This window comes from Cyclopterus lumpus, chromosome 12, assembly GCF_009769545.1.
Source record: "Cyclopterus lumpus isolate fCycLum1 chromosome 12, fCycLum1.pri, whole genome shotgun sequence".
NCBI classification, from domain to species: Eukaryota; Metazoa; Chordata; class Actinopteri; order Perciformes; family Cyclopteridae; genus Cyclopterus; species Cyclopterus lumpus.
This window is the reverse complement of record NC_046977.1, coordinates 10,070,076-10,083,775: the sequence shown is the minus strand read 5'-3', so window position 1 is coordinate 10,083,775 and position 13,700 is coordinate 10,070,076. Positions and strand designations below refer to the sequence as shown.

The following is a 13,700-nucleotide window of genomic DNA, read 5'->3' as shown; positions in this document are numbered from 1 at the left end:
AAAGTGTTCACTCATCCGGTGAAATATCTAAATATCTGAATTAATTGCCTCAAAGTGTGGTACAGGCATTAAGGGTTCCCCAATTACTTTAGTGATCCTCTGATTTGTTGACATCTGTGGTTTTGAGTGAATTATCTCAGGATGAATTGTAATCACTTTGGGGATCCCCTGAATTTAACAATCAAATTAACCTCAGATGTAATCTGTGCTTGGTGCTACTTAGCAACTGTTAGCATGCTAGCAGACTAAACATGGAGAACATGGTAAACATTATACCTGCTAAACATAGGAATGGTAATATTGCCATTGTTGGTGTGCTGCCATGCTGACTTTAGCATTCAGCTCCAAGCACTGCGAGGCCTCACAAAGCTGCTGGCGTGCGGTAGACTCGCGGTCTTGTGTAGACTTTGTGAAGCACACGGCTTTAGGAGAACACGCAGACGCTGTCATGAAATCATGAGCTGGTCAGGTGCACTGCTTTGATATTTTCAAAAAGATGCTACAAAGAAATCGATTGATATTTTGTGATGGATTATGTTATTATACAACAATTAATTAATTAATTAACAAGTCCTATAACTCGCCTTAAACTGAAGTAAAGGCGGTCCCGTAATGCACGGAACAAAGGCTTAACGTTTAAAGGCATGAAAACAATATATGTCAATTTCCCAAACCATGAAAATAAGAGCCCAACAATTGGAATACACTGGTGAAAAAGCACAAGAGCACACTGGACAGTGCGGTTGAAAAAAACAATGAAAAAGAAAAGGGGTTAAATGACGTGGTGACACAACCCTTGAGCCTCAAACCCACATTACGTTATCAAGTACGCTGATCCCACAGGCCATTCCTCAAGATGTCTTTTTTATTTTCAATAAGTGGTTTGTTTTAAAGCTCAGATTGAGCCTTGGTGAGTGGTTTGTAAATCAAACCGCTGTTTCCCCAGAAACAATGTAGGTTTAAGAATGAAGCTGAAGTGAAACAATAAAGTCAAAATATAAAGCTGAGCACATGAGGAAATCGCAGTCCCTCTATGAAATATCAGGCAACATTTTGCGCAAGTGTATTTATTCAAAAAGCCCAGACTTCAAAGACAAATAACCATCACACAACTCGTAAAACATGTGTTTCATACTCACAGTCTGCCAGCGATACGTGCACAATGCTACATAGTTCAAATCTGTGCATCGAGGCTCCAAAAAGAGTCACAATAAATAATCATAGACACAAGACAAAGATTTGCTATATGACCTGAGTTACCAGCTGTGATTAAAGTCAACCATGACAAGTTTAGAGCTTCGACACAACTGACTAATATTTAAAAAAAAAAAATTAAGGATATTAATTTCACACAAAACACACTTGCATGAACATAAAAGTAGAAATATGTGTGTTCTATGTGTGTGAGATCAAATTTGTAACGCTAGTGTATGTATTCAAATAATTATGCAATTTGTATAGTAATTATTAAAAAATAATCAAAATAATTGGAAGTATGCTGTGAACATTAATTTAACATATCATGAAAAATGTTGTTTTCTGGCTTTTACATGGACCACCAAAAAACATAGTTTAAAGTATAACATGATTATATTTTCTTACTTGGAAAAGTGATACATTAAATCTACGTGTTTTTATTATGAATGTAAGCATAATGTTTTGTATACAAACGATAAAAAAATAGTTTAAAAAAAATATCAGGTTTCTGATGTGATTTCCAGGTTGACTGGACATTCAGATAAGTTATTGTGTGTATTAATGCCATGCACTTACATTAAGTTTTCTGATTTCTTTAACAAATATTTGTCAAATTTGACAAGTTTTACCAAATGCTATATATTTTTTCTTGCTCTTTTTATCTTAAAGTTTATCAAAGTTCTATCACAAGAGTAAATGTATGAATCAGTATCATTCTGGCAATAAAACTGATATTTTGTCTCATACATAGTCACATTACCTCTTCATGTGAACATATCAAGTTATGGGTTTTGTTGAATGTCAAATCTATTTATTGTGTAAAATCTTGTCTTAAGACAAATAAGAACTGACTGTGTCCTATTCTGTAAGTTACAGTGCTTTAATGAGCAGATTTATGTACACTCTGTTGACGGATTGTCTTAATTGTTGTTATTAATTTGATTTGGACTGTGGATGTCTTCTGTGCTGTGCCTTTGTCATTCGGAGTAAAAACTGCACTCTCATGCCTCGACTTAAAAGTAACTTAAGAACATCTTTTAGAAAGCAGGGAAATCAATTTACAAAATCCTCAGTTTTGACAAAGGATGAATCTGATGTTAAATGTATTTTATAATTGAAATGACAGTAATCCAAGTACCAATACGTATCTATGTATTATACTTCTCTCGATAAAGGCCCCTCTAACCTTCTCGTCACCATTTGTATCATTCTGCTGTGTGACATTACTCGTACAATTTTAATGTCTAGATTGAGAATAGCAAGCACTGTTTAATTTATGTAGCTGTTATGCAGATTTAGAGGTTAATGCATCTATTATACACTAATGTAAGTGGTGTCTAGATGCATGTAATCCAATAAAAAATATGGCATTAAAAAGGAGCTTGCTGTTTTTGTTTTTCTCTTTACAAATGTGTTGCAAATAAAAGCCGAATACGACAAAGACATTTTTTTTTTTTTACATTTACTGCGGACGTTCAAGTACAGAGGTTAAGAAAAGAGGAGAAGATCTCTTCAGGTATGCTTTTCAGAGTACAGAGGAAAACAGACAATGAATTCTTCCTTCAACACTTTCAGATCAGGAGCGGCGAAATGTAATGAAATGTGATCTGATGGTGTGATGGCCCTGACAGTAAAGCGCCACACATGTAGTGTATATGATGCACATCATGTAGTAACGGGTTAACATAGAAGTGAATCAAGTTACAAGCAATGGACTTTAGTTGTATTCATTCCTTACTTAAAGGCCCAGTGTGTAAGACTTAGCGGCACCTAGTGGTGTGTTGCAGATTGCAGCCAACGAGACGCCCCTGCTCAGCCCCCAAAGGTTGGAGAACAATGGTGGCCTTCAGATAGAGAGTTATCTTTAGCACAACTAGGAGCTACTCTAATCAATACATTGCTCCTCTACATGACTAAATAATTGCTTTTAAAAACATATACAGAATGTTATGAACAAATACATGTAGAACAACATTAGAACATTTGTTTTAATATATATATATATATATATATATATATATATATATATATATATATATATATATTGTAGAGCAGCAACAGTTACAAAATTAAAGCCACTATATAAAGTCATTAATAAAGTTATTTCCATGTAAAGCCTATTCTAGCATATTACAGGGGTTTGTGAATATTTAGTGTCTAAAGGGAAATGCATGTACTTAACATATAAAGTGTGTATGTATTGTTTACTCAACTGATAAGACGGGTAACGTGTTTCTACAGAAAAAAATACTATTTGGCTTCACTGGGAGAGTGAAGAGAAGGTTTGTAGTTTTAATGTGTAAGACATGTTTTATTGTTTAATATTACTCAAATATTGCTCAAGCTGCTGAAGTCTTCTTGCAGCTCAAGAGCAAGGTTTGTTTACCATGGGGCTGGTAACATGTTAATTATTTGCAAAACCATGTTTTAAATATTAGTGAAATAATTCATAGTTTACAATCACTTTTGCTTTAAATCAGTCCGAAACCAACTGGATGTGCATGTGTGCTTGTATGACGTAAACAAAATGGGGTTAATCCATAGCGTCACTAGTGCTCTAAAACACATTGAAAGTCAGAGATGTGTTTGGATAAGACAGAAGAAGAAGAGTTAAGACAAAATTAAAAAATCATAGAAATTTAATGAGGATTCAGTTAAGATACTAGATTAGGTACATATCCGCATAATCCCATGTTATGAGAAATAACCTCATCGAGGACATAAAAAGGCCAATAACAATGATACATTATGATTGTTGATTAAAAAAAACAACAACAACAAACTTTCTAACTATAAAAAATGTCATTATGAAACTTAATCCAGATCATTACTCTCACATATTTACTATTTAGGAAGTAAAATTGTGTTTTCAGATGGCTGGGTTAGAAATATAATTAAATCAGACCTATGATTACCCTGGTGACGCAGCAAAGGACTAAAATTAAAAGAAATAATATTTCCATCTGCTCAGAAAACCTCCATTCCATTCACCACATGACCTGAAATGTAAATCTGTGGAGGAGTCAAAGTCAGGGTTATACGGCCTGTATGGAAATCACTATTCTAAGATTTAACTCGCTACGTTTTATGTAAATACAAGCTTTTACTCATTTTAAATCAGAATTTTAAGTGAAATGTTCAAAATGAATAGTTTAACATAGTTCAACGAAACATGGCCTAAACTGTATGGCATTCAAAGTGTTTATTGAATTTGTGTATTTCAAACCTAATTTTCAAACTGCCTATTACAAATGTGACACCATCTCTTAATAACATATGTATTCTGTACCATTCATGTGGCATATGCCCACTTAATTGTGATTTGAACCACAGCGTGAATATCTTTCAACCCCATTCTGTGTTCACTTTGACTTTCCATCCGCCTGGAGGAGGAGGTCGCAGAGAGGGTGGAAGGTTAGGGATGGAGAGGAGCTGTTGAGGTATGTCACTTTCTTCTTGGCCCTCTTCGCTGTCTTCCTTATCTTTTAGATCTCTGCAGAGATAAATAGTGGAACAGTTGAATTATAAATCAACAAGAATAACGATTAGAAATGCTAAACATGTATGAATAAGCTATGAAACAAAAATTAAAGAGCCCACCCTTTGCTACCGAGGGCAGTTTGCTTCTTTTCCCTTCTGGAGAGCCATTCTTCTATACTTCGCCCAGGCATCTTTCTGTCTACATAGTCCTCTCTTTGCTGTCTTTCATCTGAAAGAAATTAAATATCACCCCTGTCAACATATCACAATTCACAACATCATCTGGACAAAACTAATATTACATATTGTTTTAAGAAATGCTGGAGAGAGTGCTAACCCAAGGTACTTGGCATGTTTGCCCTCTGCTGCATTACATCTGAGCCATTAACCTAGACTGTGTTGGTATGGGAGTGCAGTGTTGAATGTTCACCTCATTATTAAATAATCATGTTGATAATACTATTTATATTGGCAAATGTTATGTGCATTTAATGTGTGTAGTATTGCTTTGGTAGACAGCACTACACTTCGGGTACAGCTTACCTTCCGCCTGTTTTTTTAAGTGAAACAGATCCTCTTCGGACATGTGAGAAAACCTGCAATTCGGGCCAAAATCACAAATTCCTAAAAGAATTTAAAAAAGAAAAGAAAAGAAAAGCCAGGGGGAAGTGATTATTACAAGAGGGTATGTAATATAGATTTCTGGTTATTGGGTAAAGGTATATTTAAACTGTTCTGTTACCTTTTTGGAGAAACTTCCTGCAGGGTTTCTTTGTTTGCTCATCACACAGGATGGCTGAAGAGTCTAAAAGGAAAAATGATAATGTATTCCTTGGTTATTTATATAATCGTTCATAATCTAGTGAGCAGCCATGATGTAAAATGTAAGCATGATAATTTTCCAATTAAAATCTCATAAATAGGTTAAAAAATATATAAAATACTATTAAGACATACACAACTTTTAATTTGTAAATAAAAAACAAACATTTAAACTAAAACATGCCATAAAAATATAGCATTGAATTTGATTTAATTGTGAGCACATCTCAGGAGGTCTCACCTCTAAAGTAGTCATACCAGGCCTTTTTAGCTCTGTGATGCTGCACACCGTTCAGATGTTTCTTCCTGTTATGCATGTTGTCCTGAAAGGACCGGTCACAGTAGTCACAGTAGTATCTCCTCCCCATGGTGCAGGTGATGTGCTCAAACCAGCAAGGTCACCTTTTAAATATCTGAAAAACAGGGAACAGACACAAAATATATTTATAAGAGCTGTGAACACATGGTGAGTGGATAGCTGTGCTGACTGAACTGGTTTCTCAACTGAGTGTGATGTATCAGTATGCTCGAGCTGATTAATTAATCCCAAAAAAAGTCATACTGTATCTGCACAATTATCAATTATGTTCTTGATTATGGTTTCATAGTTTTATCTATGAATTAGAAATAGTCAACAAATGCGTTATCTTGGTAGTCTACTTTGTTTTGTCTGGCCAACAGACTACAAAACAAAGTTATTTAGATATTTAATTTACAATGACAAACGACCTCATATCAACAAAAACTGATTGCTGCCATCTACTGTTTTAGTAGTGAAGGTGCATGTATTTTGAATGTGCCTCGATATGACTCTTCCATTTCTACTCTGGAGAAAGGTACTCAACGGTTTAGAAACATAAACAGCATGCAAACGAGCAGTTTGTTTCTCGAACAAACACTTCCACGGATAGCCCAACGGAGCAAGCGTTAACAACCCTAAATATGTGTGCGTAGCGTTGTTACACCTGGATGGGTAACGTTAGCTTACTTAAGCAATAAGGTACGAGAGGCAGTGCTGTATCGTCAATAATGTCCTGTTCAAGGGTGTTGTTAGGCAAACCCTTGTGGGCTATTTGCATGCGTAATACTACATCAATGAACGTTTGATTTAAATACTCATCGATGTTGAATTCAAACAGCAACGAGAACAAACCATTGGAGAAACGGGGCGGTCCTCCTCTGTGATGTTCGCTTTGAAAGACCACGCGTAGTATATAGTTAGCAAACTAGATGTGAAAAGGATAAAGGATATCCTACTACCAAATAACTTAAGGACCGGAAGCGTGCAGGCAAGCGTGTCACTTCAGCTTCCGGTCCTGCGCAGTACGTCAATCCACCGACATGGCTCTGGTTAAAACCGTCTACAATCTGCTCTTCAGGAGAACGTCCACTTTCGCCATAACCATCATGGTTGGAGCGGTCTTCTTTGAACGAGTCTTTGACCAAGGTGGCGACGCGGTTTTTGAGGAAATGAATCGCGGGGTAAGTGTGTCCTTTTGGGGGTTTAATGCTTGTTTAATTCTGACCTTGTGAGCAGAGGGCGAAGCGGCGCTAACGTAAGCTAAGCTAAGATAGCTTGCCTAATCGAAGACAACCTATCTTTTCATATGACATATCTAACCTTATCTAATACGTTTTTTTTATTATAGAAACTATGGAAACACATCCAACACAATTACGAGAACAAAAACGAAGAATAGGACGTCGCGGGGTTTCCTAAGGCTGAAGTGCAACTGTTGTCACACTTCCATAATCCATTCTTCCTGGACTCCGTACCGTTACCTCCATCAAACGCCAGTCAACATGGACAATGTGCTTCAAGTCAACCCCAGTGGGAGCTGATTGGCTGTCCAGACCACCGTGAAGAAAGGAGCAATGGTTCCTGTCACCTCGTCCTCCCCTTCCTGCTGTTATGTATCAAGCCTTCGTTCTCCTCACAGATTGTAAATTGTTAAATTAAAATTGTTAATGTCATACCGATATCGCAGTGTTTGTTTATTATACTTGATATGGTATGCATGTATCAGAGCAGATTTATTACAGTTTCATTATTTACATAAACCCATATCACATCTTAAAGTGTCACCGGCTTCATATACAAATGCAATGAGTAACTTGGTTTAAAAAAAACATTCAAGGGGCTTTGCATAATAGTTATGTCTTGTAAAACTGATCGTTTGTACATTTGTTTACTGCTTCTCTGCTAGCTTTTTCGAATATGCAATGGAGGGATGCATGGTGTCCTTTACATAAATCAGTGATTTTACAGGTTTTATTCTGTCTTTTCAAGGATACACTTTTTTACAACTTTGTGTATTGTACTAATACTTAAGAGCGAAGCTCAAAAGGAATGCAATGTCATAGTTGTAAGACAAGTCTGTATTTCAGAGAACAACACTGCTGTGTTGCGTATTTAACCATTCCTAATTTCATAATTGTTGTAGTCTGGCATTAATACCTGAATGAAAAGGAACTTTAGGACAATTTTCATCCATGTGAGATAATTCATGTAATTATACAAAATGGCATGTTTACAAACATGTTCCCAAGCAAGTTTACAAAGAGCAGTACATCTACAAAAGCCTACTGGTTATTGATATTGTTAACAGACGAGCCTTCCTTAAAGTAAATGATTATCATGCACATCAAGTACAGTACACAGGGCCGCTCCATCCTGTAGAACTTCTTAGTTCTAGATGGATTCTAAATGCATACTTTGTAATATAAAACGTTAAATAATAATAAACTTTTACTCAGAATACCATGTATAAACGGTCTGGTCAAATCAGTAGAAAGTACTATATTCTACAAGCAATAGCTGCCACTTTTCACCCAAAACAATCTTGCAACTGATTAATCATTTGCTAATGCCAATATAAAGTTATTAGCTCTTCGAGCCATGTCAAACCATCAATACTGTCAATGGTGTCGTCATTTAAACAGCTATGACAGGGTCGTACAAGTCCACTGCCGTTCAAATTAATTGCATACACCTGCATCCAAGCCTCTAGGGAGCACCTCAGCATTATCTGTCCCACCACAAATGTGTGCTGTCAACATCCCTATAACAACCACTGATGACTCAGTGTTTGACATCACACCCTGGTTTGGTTACTGTAGGTAGAACAAACAAAATAGCATCGGGTGTCAGAAACATTTCTGCTCGCAGTGGACAATTAAGCAAATAGGCTTTGCACAATAATGCTGAAAGATTAACGATGCAAATCTTACCACAGAGGGGAGTAGCCACTCAAACAACACGTAGGAGACTTATTGTTCACACGTTCAAGTCTGACACAGTTTTAGCATTTGTAGTGCACAATGTTGAAAAATACAACGTAAGAAGAACCAAATATAACTTACTCATCTGTAGGCCCATTTGGGAGTGGTAAAAAAAATCCTAAATGTAACACATTCCATGAAGCTAAAGAGGAATTTAACTTTTAATTTACACATAGAAATAACATTAAGAATGCATTAATCACAAGAAAAACTGAAAGATTTGGTTTCAGGATAAATTGCAAATTAAATGTTTGAATCCAAGTCAAACAGTAAAAACAGCATCTTTTAACCAACCCCATGTTTTAGTAAGCCACAGTCTTACACCCAGGTCTGACAAGTATTGTATTTCAGGTGTGAGCATTTTCTCACAAATTGTCCTGAATTTCAGATCAATGTTTTTCTTCATGTTGTACCCCAGGATGGAAGACTCTCCAATTGGCTGCCAGGGCTGGAAACGTCTGTCTTGAATCTTTTGAGCCTCGACTGCACCTCCATCCTCGATACAGATGTCCTGCATCTCAGAATTCCTTCTCCTCAGCTCACTAACCTCCTGTTTCATTCGGTCTCTCCCATACGCCTCTACTCTGGCCCAGAAGGTAGCATTGAAGTACTGGTAGAGTCTCCAGTCAGCCCCGTTCCACTGTAAAGCTTTCTCTCTCAACTCAGGGGTCAGATGAGATACAGATGAGCACCTGCGAGCGTTCATTTTAAAATACAGGATGTCCTCCGTGGTCCAACACAGTGTGTCCTTAAGCAGGACAAGAGACTCCTCAAAATATTCTGCGAAGAGCACAAGATGAAAATGTTTGGATAAGTTATGAATGTCACTCATTACACGGGGATCATCAGCCTCTAGGTTGTTGTCCAGACCAAAGTCAAAAAATAGCATATTTTTCAGGTAGAATGAGTTGAATGCGCCGGTGCTGTAGAAACTCTGAGGATTGTTTAGAAACTCTGCCAGTTTGTCTTCTCCGTCGATGCTCCAGGTGAGAGGAACTGCTCTGCGATAATAATGGAACGACGACTCAAAAAGAGACACCGGGTCTCGTAAGATGGTGATGTACACGGCATCCGGAGGCAGGAGCTTGGCTACTTCGTGGTGGTCGAAGCGCATGTGGTTACAAACAATGTTGAAACAGTCTCCAGGGCTGTAGTCCTTCACCTGGGAGCACAGGAACGGTGATGGGTAGAAGAAGTCATTGCGCCCATCAGGGAAGGCGAATTTCAACTGGTGCTGTTCTCCATATCTGAAAAGGATGTTGAGTATGGTGCTGCTAGCGGTTTTATGGGTCTTCATGAACATGATGTTTACTTTGGGGGAGCACTCTTCTGACTTTGTGCTTTGAGAAGGCATGCTCACATTTGCCTCCAATAATTTTGCCACAGTGAGAGGACATGTGCCTGGTTGGGAGACCCTATGAATAAAATATAAGGATAAGCAAACAGATCAACTGACTAAACTCAATAACACAATGCTTTCCTATTCTTCTTTTTTCTTCTTCTTTTTTTTTACCCATTCTTTCCTTGTCGTGGGTTCGTCAAGCCGTACAGCACCAGTATGATGCTGGTCAATAAAACCCAGAGAATCCGCCTTTGTGTCACAAAGCGGCACTTCTTTCCTTTGATGCCAGACATCCTTAACACCCAAAGGTTAACCTGAAAATGCAATAAGAGAGAATGCACGTGTGGAGAGAAAAATCACAGGATGTTCAGTTGTGATACACAACTTGCTGGATTTTGCTGTGTTCCAGCCCCGCCTCCTACAATATTACATTTCTATACAACTAAACTGCACTCTCAATTGTGTTTCGGATGACGTATGTTCTTCTGGACCGAACGCTCGCAGTTTGAAACCGTTTCAAACATGTGATTAAGGGACAAAAGAAAAGAAAAAAAATGTTACATAACTACTGTTAGGTTTAGACTATACATTTTATGGGTTGAGGCAACAAAGGTAGTTATGTTGACTAAAAATATCACGATTCAGCTTAAAATCACAAGGAAATTGTAACAAAACAAAAGCACTTAGTTATTAAGTCGAGCCAGTTTAAAGCTAACGCTGAGTTCCTAAAAACTGCAATTCGTCGAATGGCCACTTGAGGCTGTGTTTGTACAGTTGGTGCCTTAAGGAGAATTTTTCATGCAAATGTCGAACAAATAATATAATGTGCATTCTGATGGCCAATGTGCGGCCACTGGACGATGACTGCTGTGCAACGTCCTATTGGGCACTGTGATGTCCGTGAAACTTGCTAAGTCCTGGAATACATTCAACATTCAACCAAGATTTATTTCTAAATACTATCTGACATAGCAGTCGCCCTCTTTGAGCTTCACTGAGCTTGCCTTTGCTATGGATGGCTGTGGACGAGGTCTTTAAAGCAGACGTAATCTACGCCAAAGATCAACCACAGTGCAGTTTTGTTGTGTGTTCTGAACAGCTCCATGAATCTCATAAACAGGTTAAATGCCCTGTGGCAATTCTTACACACAGGCCAAATATTACCTCCCCACATACAACATAAAAGTTATTATTGCTTTACAGAAAAGCCTGGATCGGACCCATTTAAAGCAAATGTAACCTGGTATTAATTTCTGTATAAAAGCAGAATATCTTTAAGATAAACTATAGGGGGGGGGGGGGGGGATACATAGAGAAGAGCATACAAATAAGCAATAAACTGCTCCTTTGTTCTTTCTGTCAAATAAGCCCACATGTTTACACTGTAAACATGTTTATAGTACTTAGATTCCCTTCACAACACACAGCAGAATTGGAAAGAGAAAAGAGACATTTATGTTGAAAACAAAGTTTAGGTAAATGGCTAAATATCGAAATAGATTTCTACGGTTGACTCTTGACAGATGATTACTCTTCATGTCATGTAGTGCGCCTTTGAATACCAGCTCTGACTTCTTATCTTTAACAATGATGGTCATCTATGTAGTCCATTTGTCACATTTGATGAGAATAACTACCATACATATCATGCTACATCTATGTATGTCTGTTAGAGTAGTTGTACTACATGAGGAAACACATTTAACTTGATTAAAGTTTATGTTTAACATGTTTTGTCTTCAAATAACAATTCTTTTGACCCATTATCCTGAAATAATGTGAGACTTCTCTTGATTATCAAAACATAATGTCATGGCAAATAAAAAAATCATATGTATGGTCTGGGATAAATACAAGTAAAGAGCTTTATTTACCTGCAGATGACAGCATTAGCAGTGTCGGAGTGAGGATTATCCACAACGGTGAAAGAGAACCCTCTATTGTTCAACATGCTGTGCACGCTCCCTGAAGTCCTATCTCATTGGCTGTGAGGAGTCAAAGAAGTCAGATGTGCATTCTCCACCCACAGGAGCTGAAGTGGTTTGTAAAATAGAACTGATATATCTTCAACAGCGGCCTAACAGTGTAGCGGGGACAAATCACCTTAAAAAAAATAATATATATATTGAATATAAAGAAAAGCATTTCTCTTAAGTATGAAAATTGCATCTTTAAGTGTAACCAAGGTGCAGTTTCCCCAAAAAAGTTGCTACTTAACTGTATCAATGTTTATGTGCGATGGTGACGATATTGCACATATGGAGGGTGTACTGATGAACATCTTTTTTTTAGTTTTTTGTTGGTCAAGTCATAAGAACACTGGTCTAGTGATTGGTGATTGCATTCACCTGTTGATTCACTGAGTGAAGTGAACGCTGGCGCATCTAGCTGCCGCTGCTCTCCGGTTGTTTTATTGTTTTTTCGACGATTTTTCTACGATTTTCTGCACAGTTTGCAGCAGACCACCTATTTACTGTCATCCCGTTTAGTTTAATAGGAACTGTGCGTAAAGCGAGTTTGTTGTCCTGCCTACCCGAACGCTGACAGCTACGCTGCTCGGCGAACATCTGCCCGTGGCCGTGGATCATGTGGAGCTACAAGCTTGCTGTGAGCGTTGTGCTCCTGTGGACTGTCCTGTCCCTCCTAATACTCCCAGAATCACCCCTGACCCACTACCTGAGCACGGAGCTCCTCCAATTTAGATTCCTCCGTTCTGCTCCTCCGCCTGTATTATACAACTTCCCGGACATCGCTCGCCACCGCCGGAGGTACATTCACCGCGGAGCGGGGCGATACCACCGCATCGATGACTCCACTGCCATTAACTCCATCTGGTCCTCCACCCGTCGTCAGAAAAAACCAACCCACAGGAAGGTGGACCACACCAAGTTAGCCAGCCTAGCCAGGTCGGCTAACGTTAGCTTCACCAACCAACACTCCGACGTCATGTTTGGATTATTTAACATCCGTTCCCTCTCAGGCAAGGGACAGCTACTACAAGACCTCCTCCTCGACCACAAGTTGGACTTTCTCTGAACGAGTCTGTTCCACCTGGGTTTGTTTACACCGCACACCCCCGTCTCACCGGAAGAGGAGGAGGTCTCGCGATACTTCACCGCGAGACTTGGAAGGTCTCGTCATTATCTTTGCCAGTATCCCAGACATTCGAATCTGTGGCTCTACAGCTGAATGGTCCTACTCCAACCGTTTTACTCAACATTTACCGCCCACCCAAACCAAACAAGGACTTCATCAATGAATTCACCACACTTCTCACACACATCTGCTCACTGTCTCCCAACATCATTCTGTTGGGCGATCTGAATATTCACATGGACAACACTAATCATCCCCTCACTAAGGACTTAACTTTTTGCTTGGACAGTTTTGGTCTCCTTCAACATATTCACTTCCCCACCCATTTTAAAGGTCACATTTTGGACTTGGTCATTTGCTCTGGTGTCACTCCCCTCAACTGCTCTGCTGTCGATCTCCCTATCTCAGACCACATGCTCATTTTATTTAATTTAAGTTTAACATTATCCAAATACAAACAGTTACGTGTCATATCCTTCCG

At 38.4% G+C, this 13,700-nt stretch overlaps 3 protein-coding genes across 7 annotated transcripts; 1 reads left to right on the top strand and 2 right to left on the bottom strand.

Moving 5' to 3' along the window:
- Window positions 1–4,384: 4,384 nt before the first annotated feature.
- Window positions 4,385–6,808, bottom strand: zmat5 (zinc finger, matrin-type 5). The gene is made up of 6 exons (XM_034546590.1): window positions 6,653–6,808; window positions 5,741–5,912; window positions 5,420–5,482; window positions 5,221–5,301; window positions 4,798–4,906; window positions 4,385–4,690 (listed from the first exon to the last, which is right to left on the bottom strand). Exons 2-6 carry the CDS (start codon window positions 5,865–5,867, stop codon window positions 4,543–4,545), a joined length of 528 nt encoding a protein of 175 aa, XP_034402481.1. The 5' UTR covers window positions 5,868–5,912; window positions 6,653–6,808; the 3' UTR covers window positions 4,385–4,542.
- A 9-nt stretch (window positions 6,809–6,817) lies between these two features.
- On the top strand, window positions 6,818–7,481 carry LOC117740292 (cytochrome b-c1 complex subunit 9). The gene is made up of 2 exons (XM_034546591.1): window positions 6,818–6,981; window positions 7,149–7,481. Exons 1-2 carry the CDS (start codon window positions 6,841–6,843, stop codon window positions 7,197–7,199), a joined length of 192 nt encoding a protein of 63 aa, XP_034402482.1. The 5' UTR covers window positions 6,818–6,840; the 3' UTR covers window positions 7,200–7,481.
- A 1,443-nt stretch (window positions 7,482–8,924) lies between these two features.
- On the bottom strand, window positions 8,925–13,482 carry gal3st1b (galactose-3-O-sulfotransferase 1b). 5 transcript variants are annotated; one of them, XM_034546585.1, is made up of 4 exons: window positions 12,342–13,482; window positions 11,998–12,226; window positions 10,295–10,437; window positions 8,925–10,196 (listed from the first exon to the last, which is right to left on the bottom strand). In XM_034546585.1, the coding sequence occupies exons 3-4, from the start codon at window positions 10,414–10,416 to the stop codon at window positions 9,044–9,046; spliced, it is 1,275 nt and encodes a 424-aa protein (XP_034402476.1). In that variant the 5' UTR covers window positions 10,417–10,437; window positions 11,998–12,226; window positions 12,342–13,482; the 3' UTR covers window positions 8,925–9,043. The 5 variants fall into 5 exon arrangements, with proteins under 5 accessions (XP_034402476.1, XP_034402477.1, XP_034402478.1 ...); XM_034546586.1 differs by having other exon boundaries at window positions 11,998–12,155; XM_034546587.1 differs by having other exon boundaries at window positions 12,800–13,482.
- Between the last annotated feature and the right edge of the window lie 218 nt (window positions 13,483–13,700).

Coding starts and splice junctions, on each gene's coding strand:
- gal3st1b (XM_034546585.1), bottom strand. CDS start 10,416: ATGTCTGGCATCAAAGGAAAGAAGTGCCGCTTTGTGACACAAAGGCGG. Junction 10,197..10,294: donor CCACGACAAGGAAAGAATGG/GTAAAAAAAAAG, acceptor TTTTATTCATAG/GGTCTCCCAACCAGGCACAT.
- zmat5 (XM_034546590.1), bottom strand. CDS start 5,867: ATGGGGAGGAGATACTACTGTGACTACTGTGACCGGTCCTTTCAGGAC. Junction 5,302..5,419: donor CAGGAAGTTTCTCCAAAAAG/GTAACAGAACAG, acceptor AAATTCTTTTAG/GAATTTGTGATTTTGGCCCG. Junction 4,691..4,797: donor ACTGCCCTCGGTAGCAAAGG/GTGGGCTCTTTA, acceptor TTATCTCTGCAG/AGATCTAAAAGATAAGGAAG.
- LOC117740292 (XM_034546591.1), top strand. CDS start 6,841: ATGGCTCTGGTTAAAACCGTCTACAATCTGCTCTTCAGGAGAACGTCC. Junction 6,982..7,148: donor TTGAGGAAATGAATCGCGGG/GTAAGTGTGTCC, acceptor TTTTTATTATAG/AAACTATGGAAACACATCCA.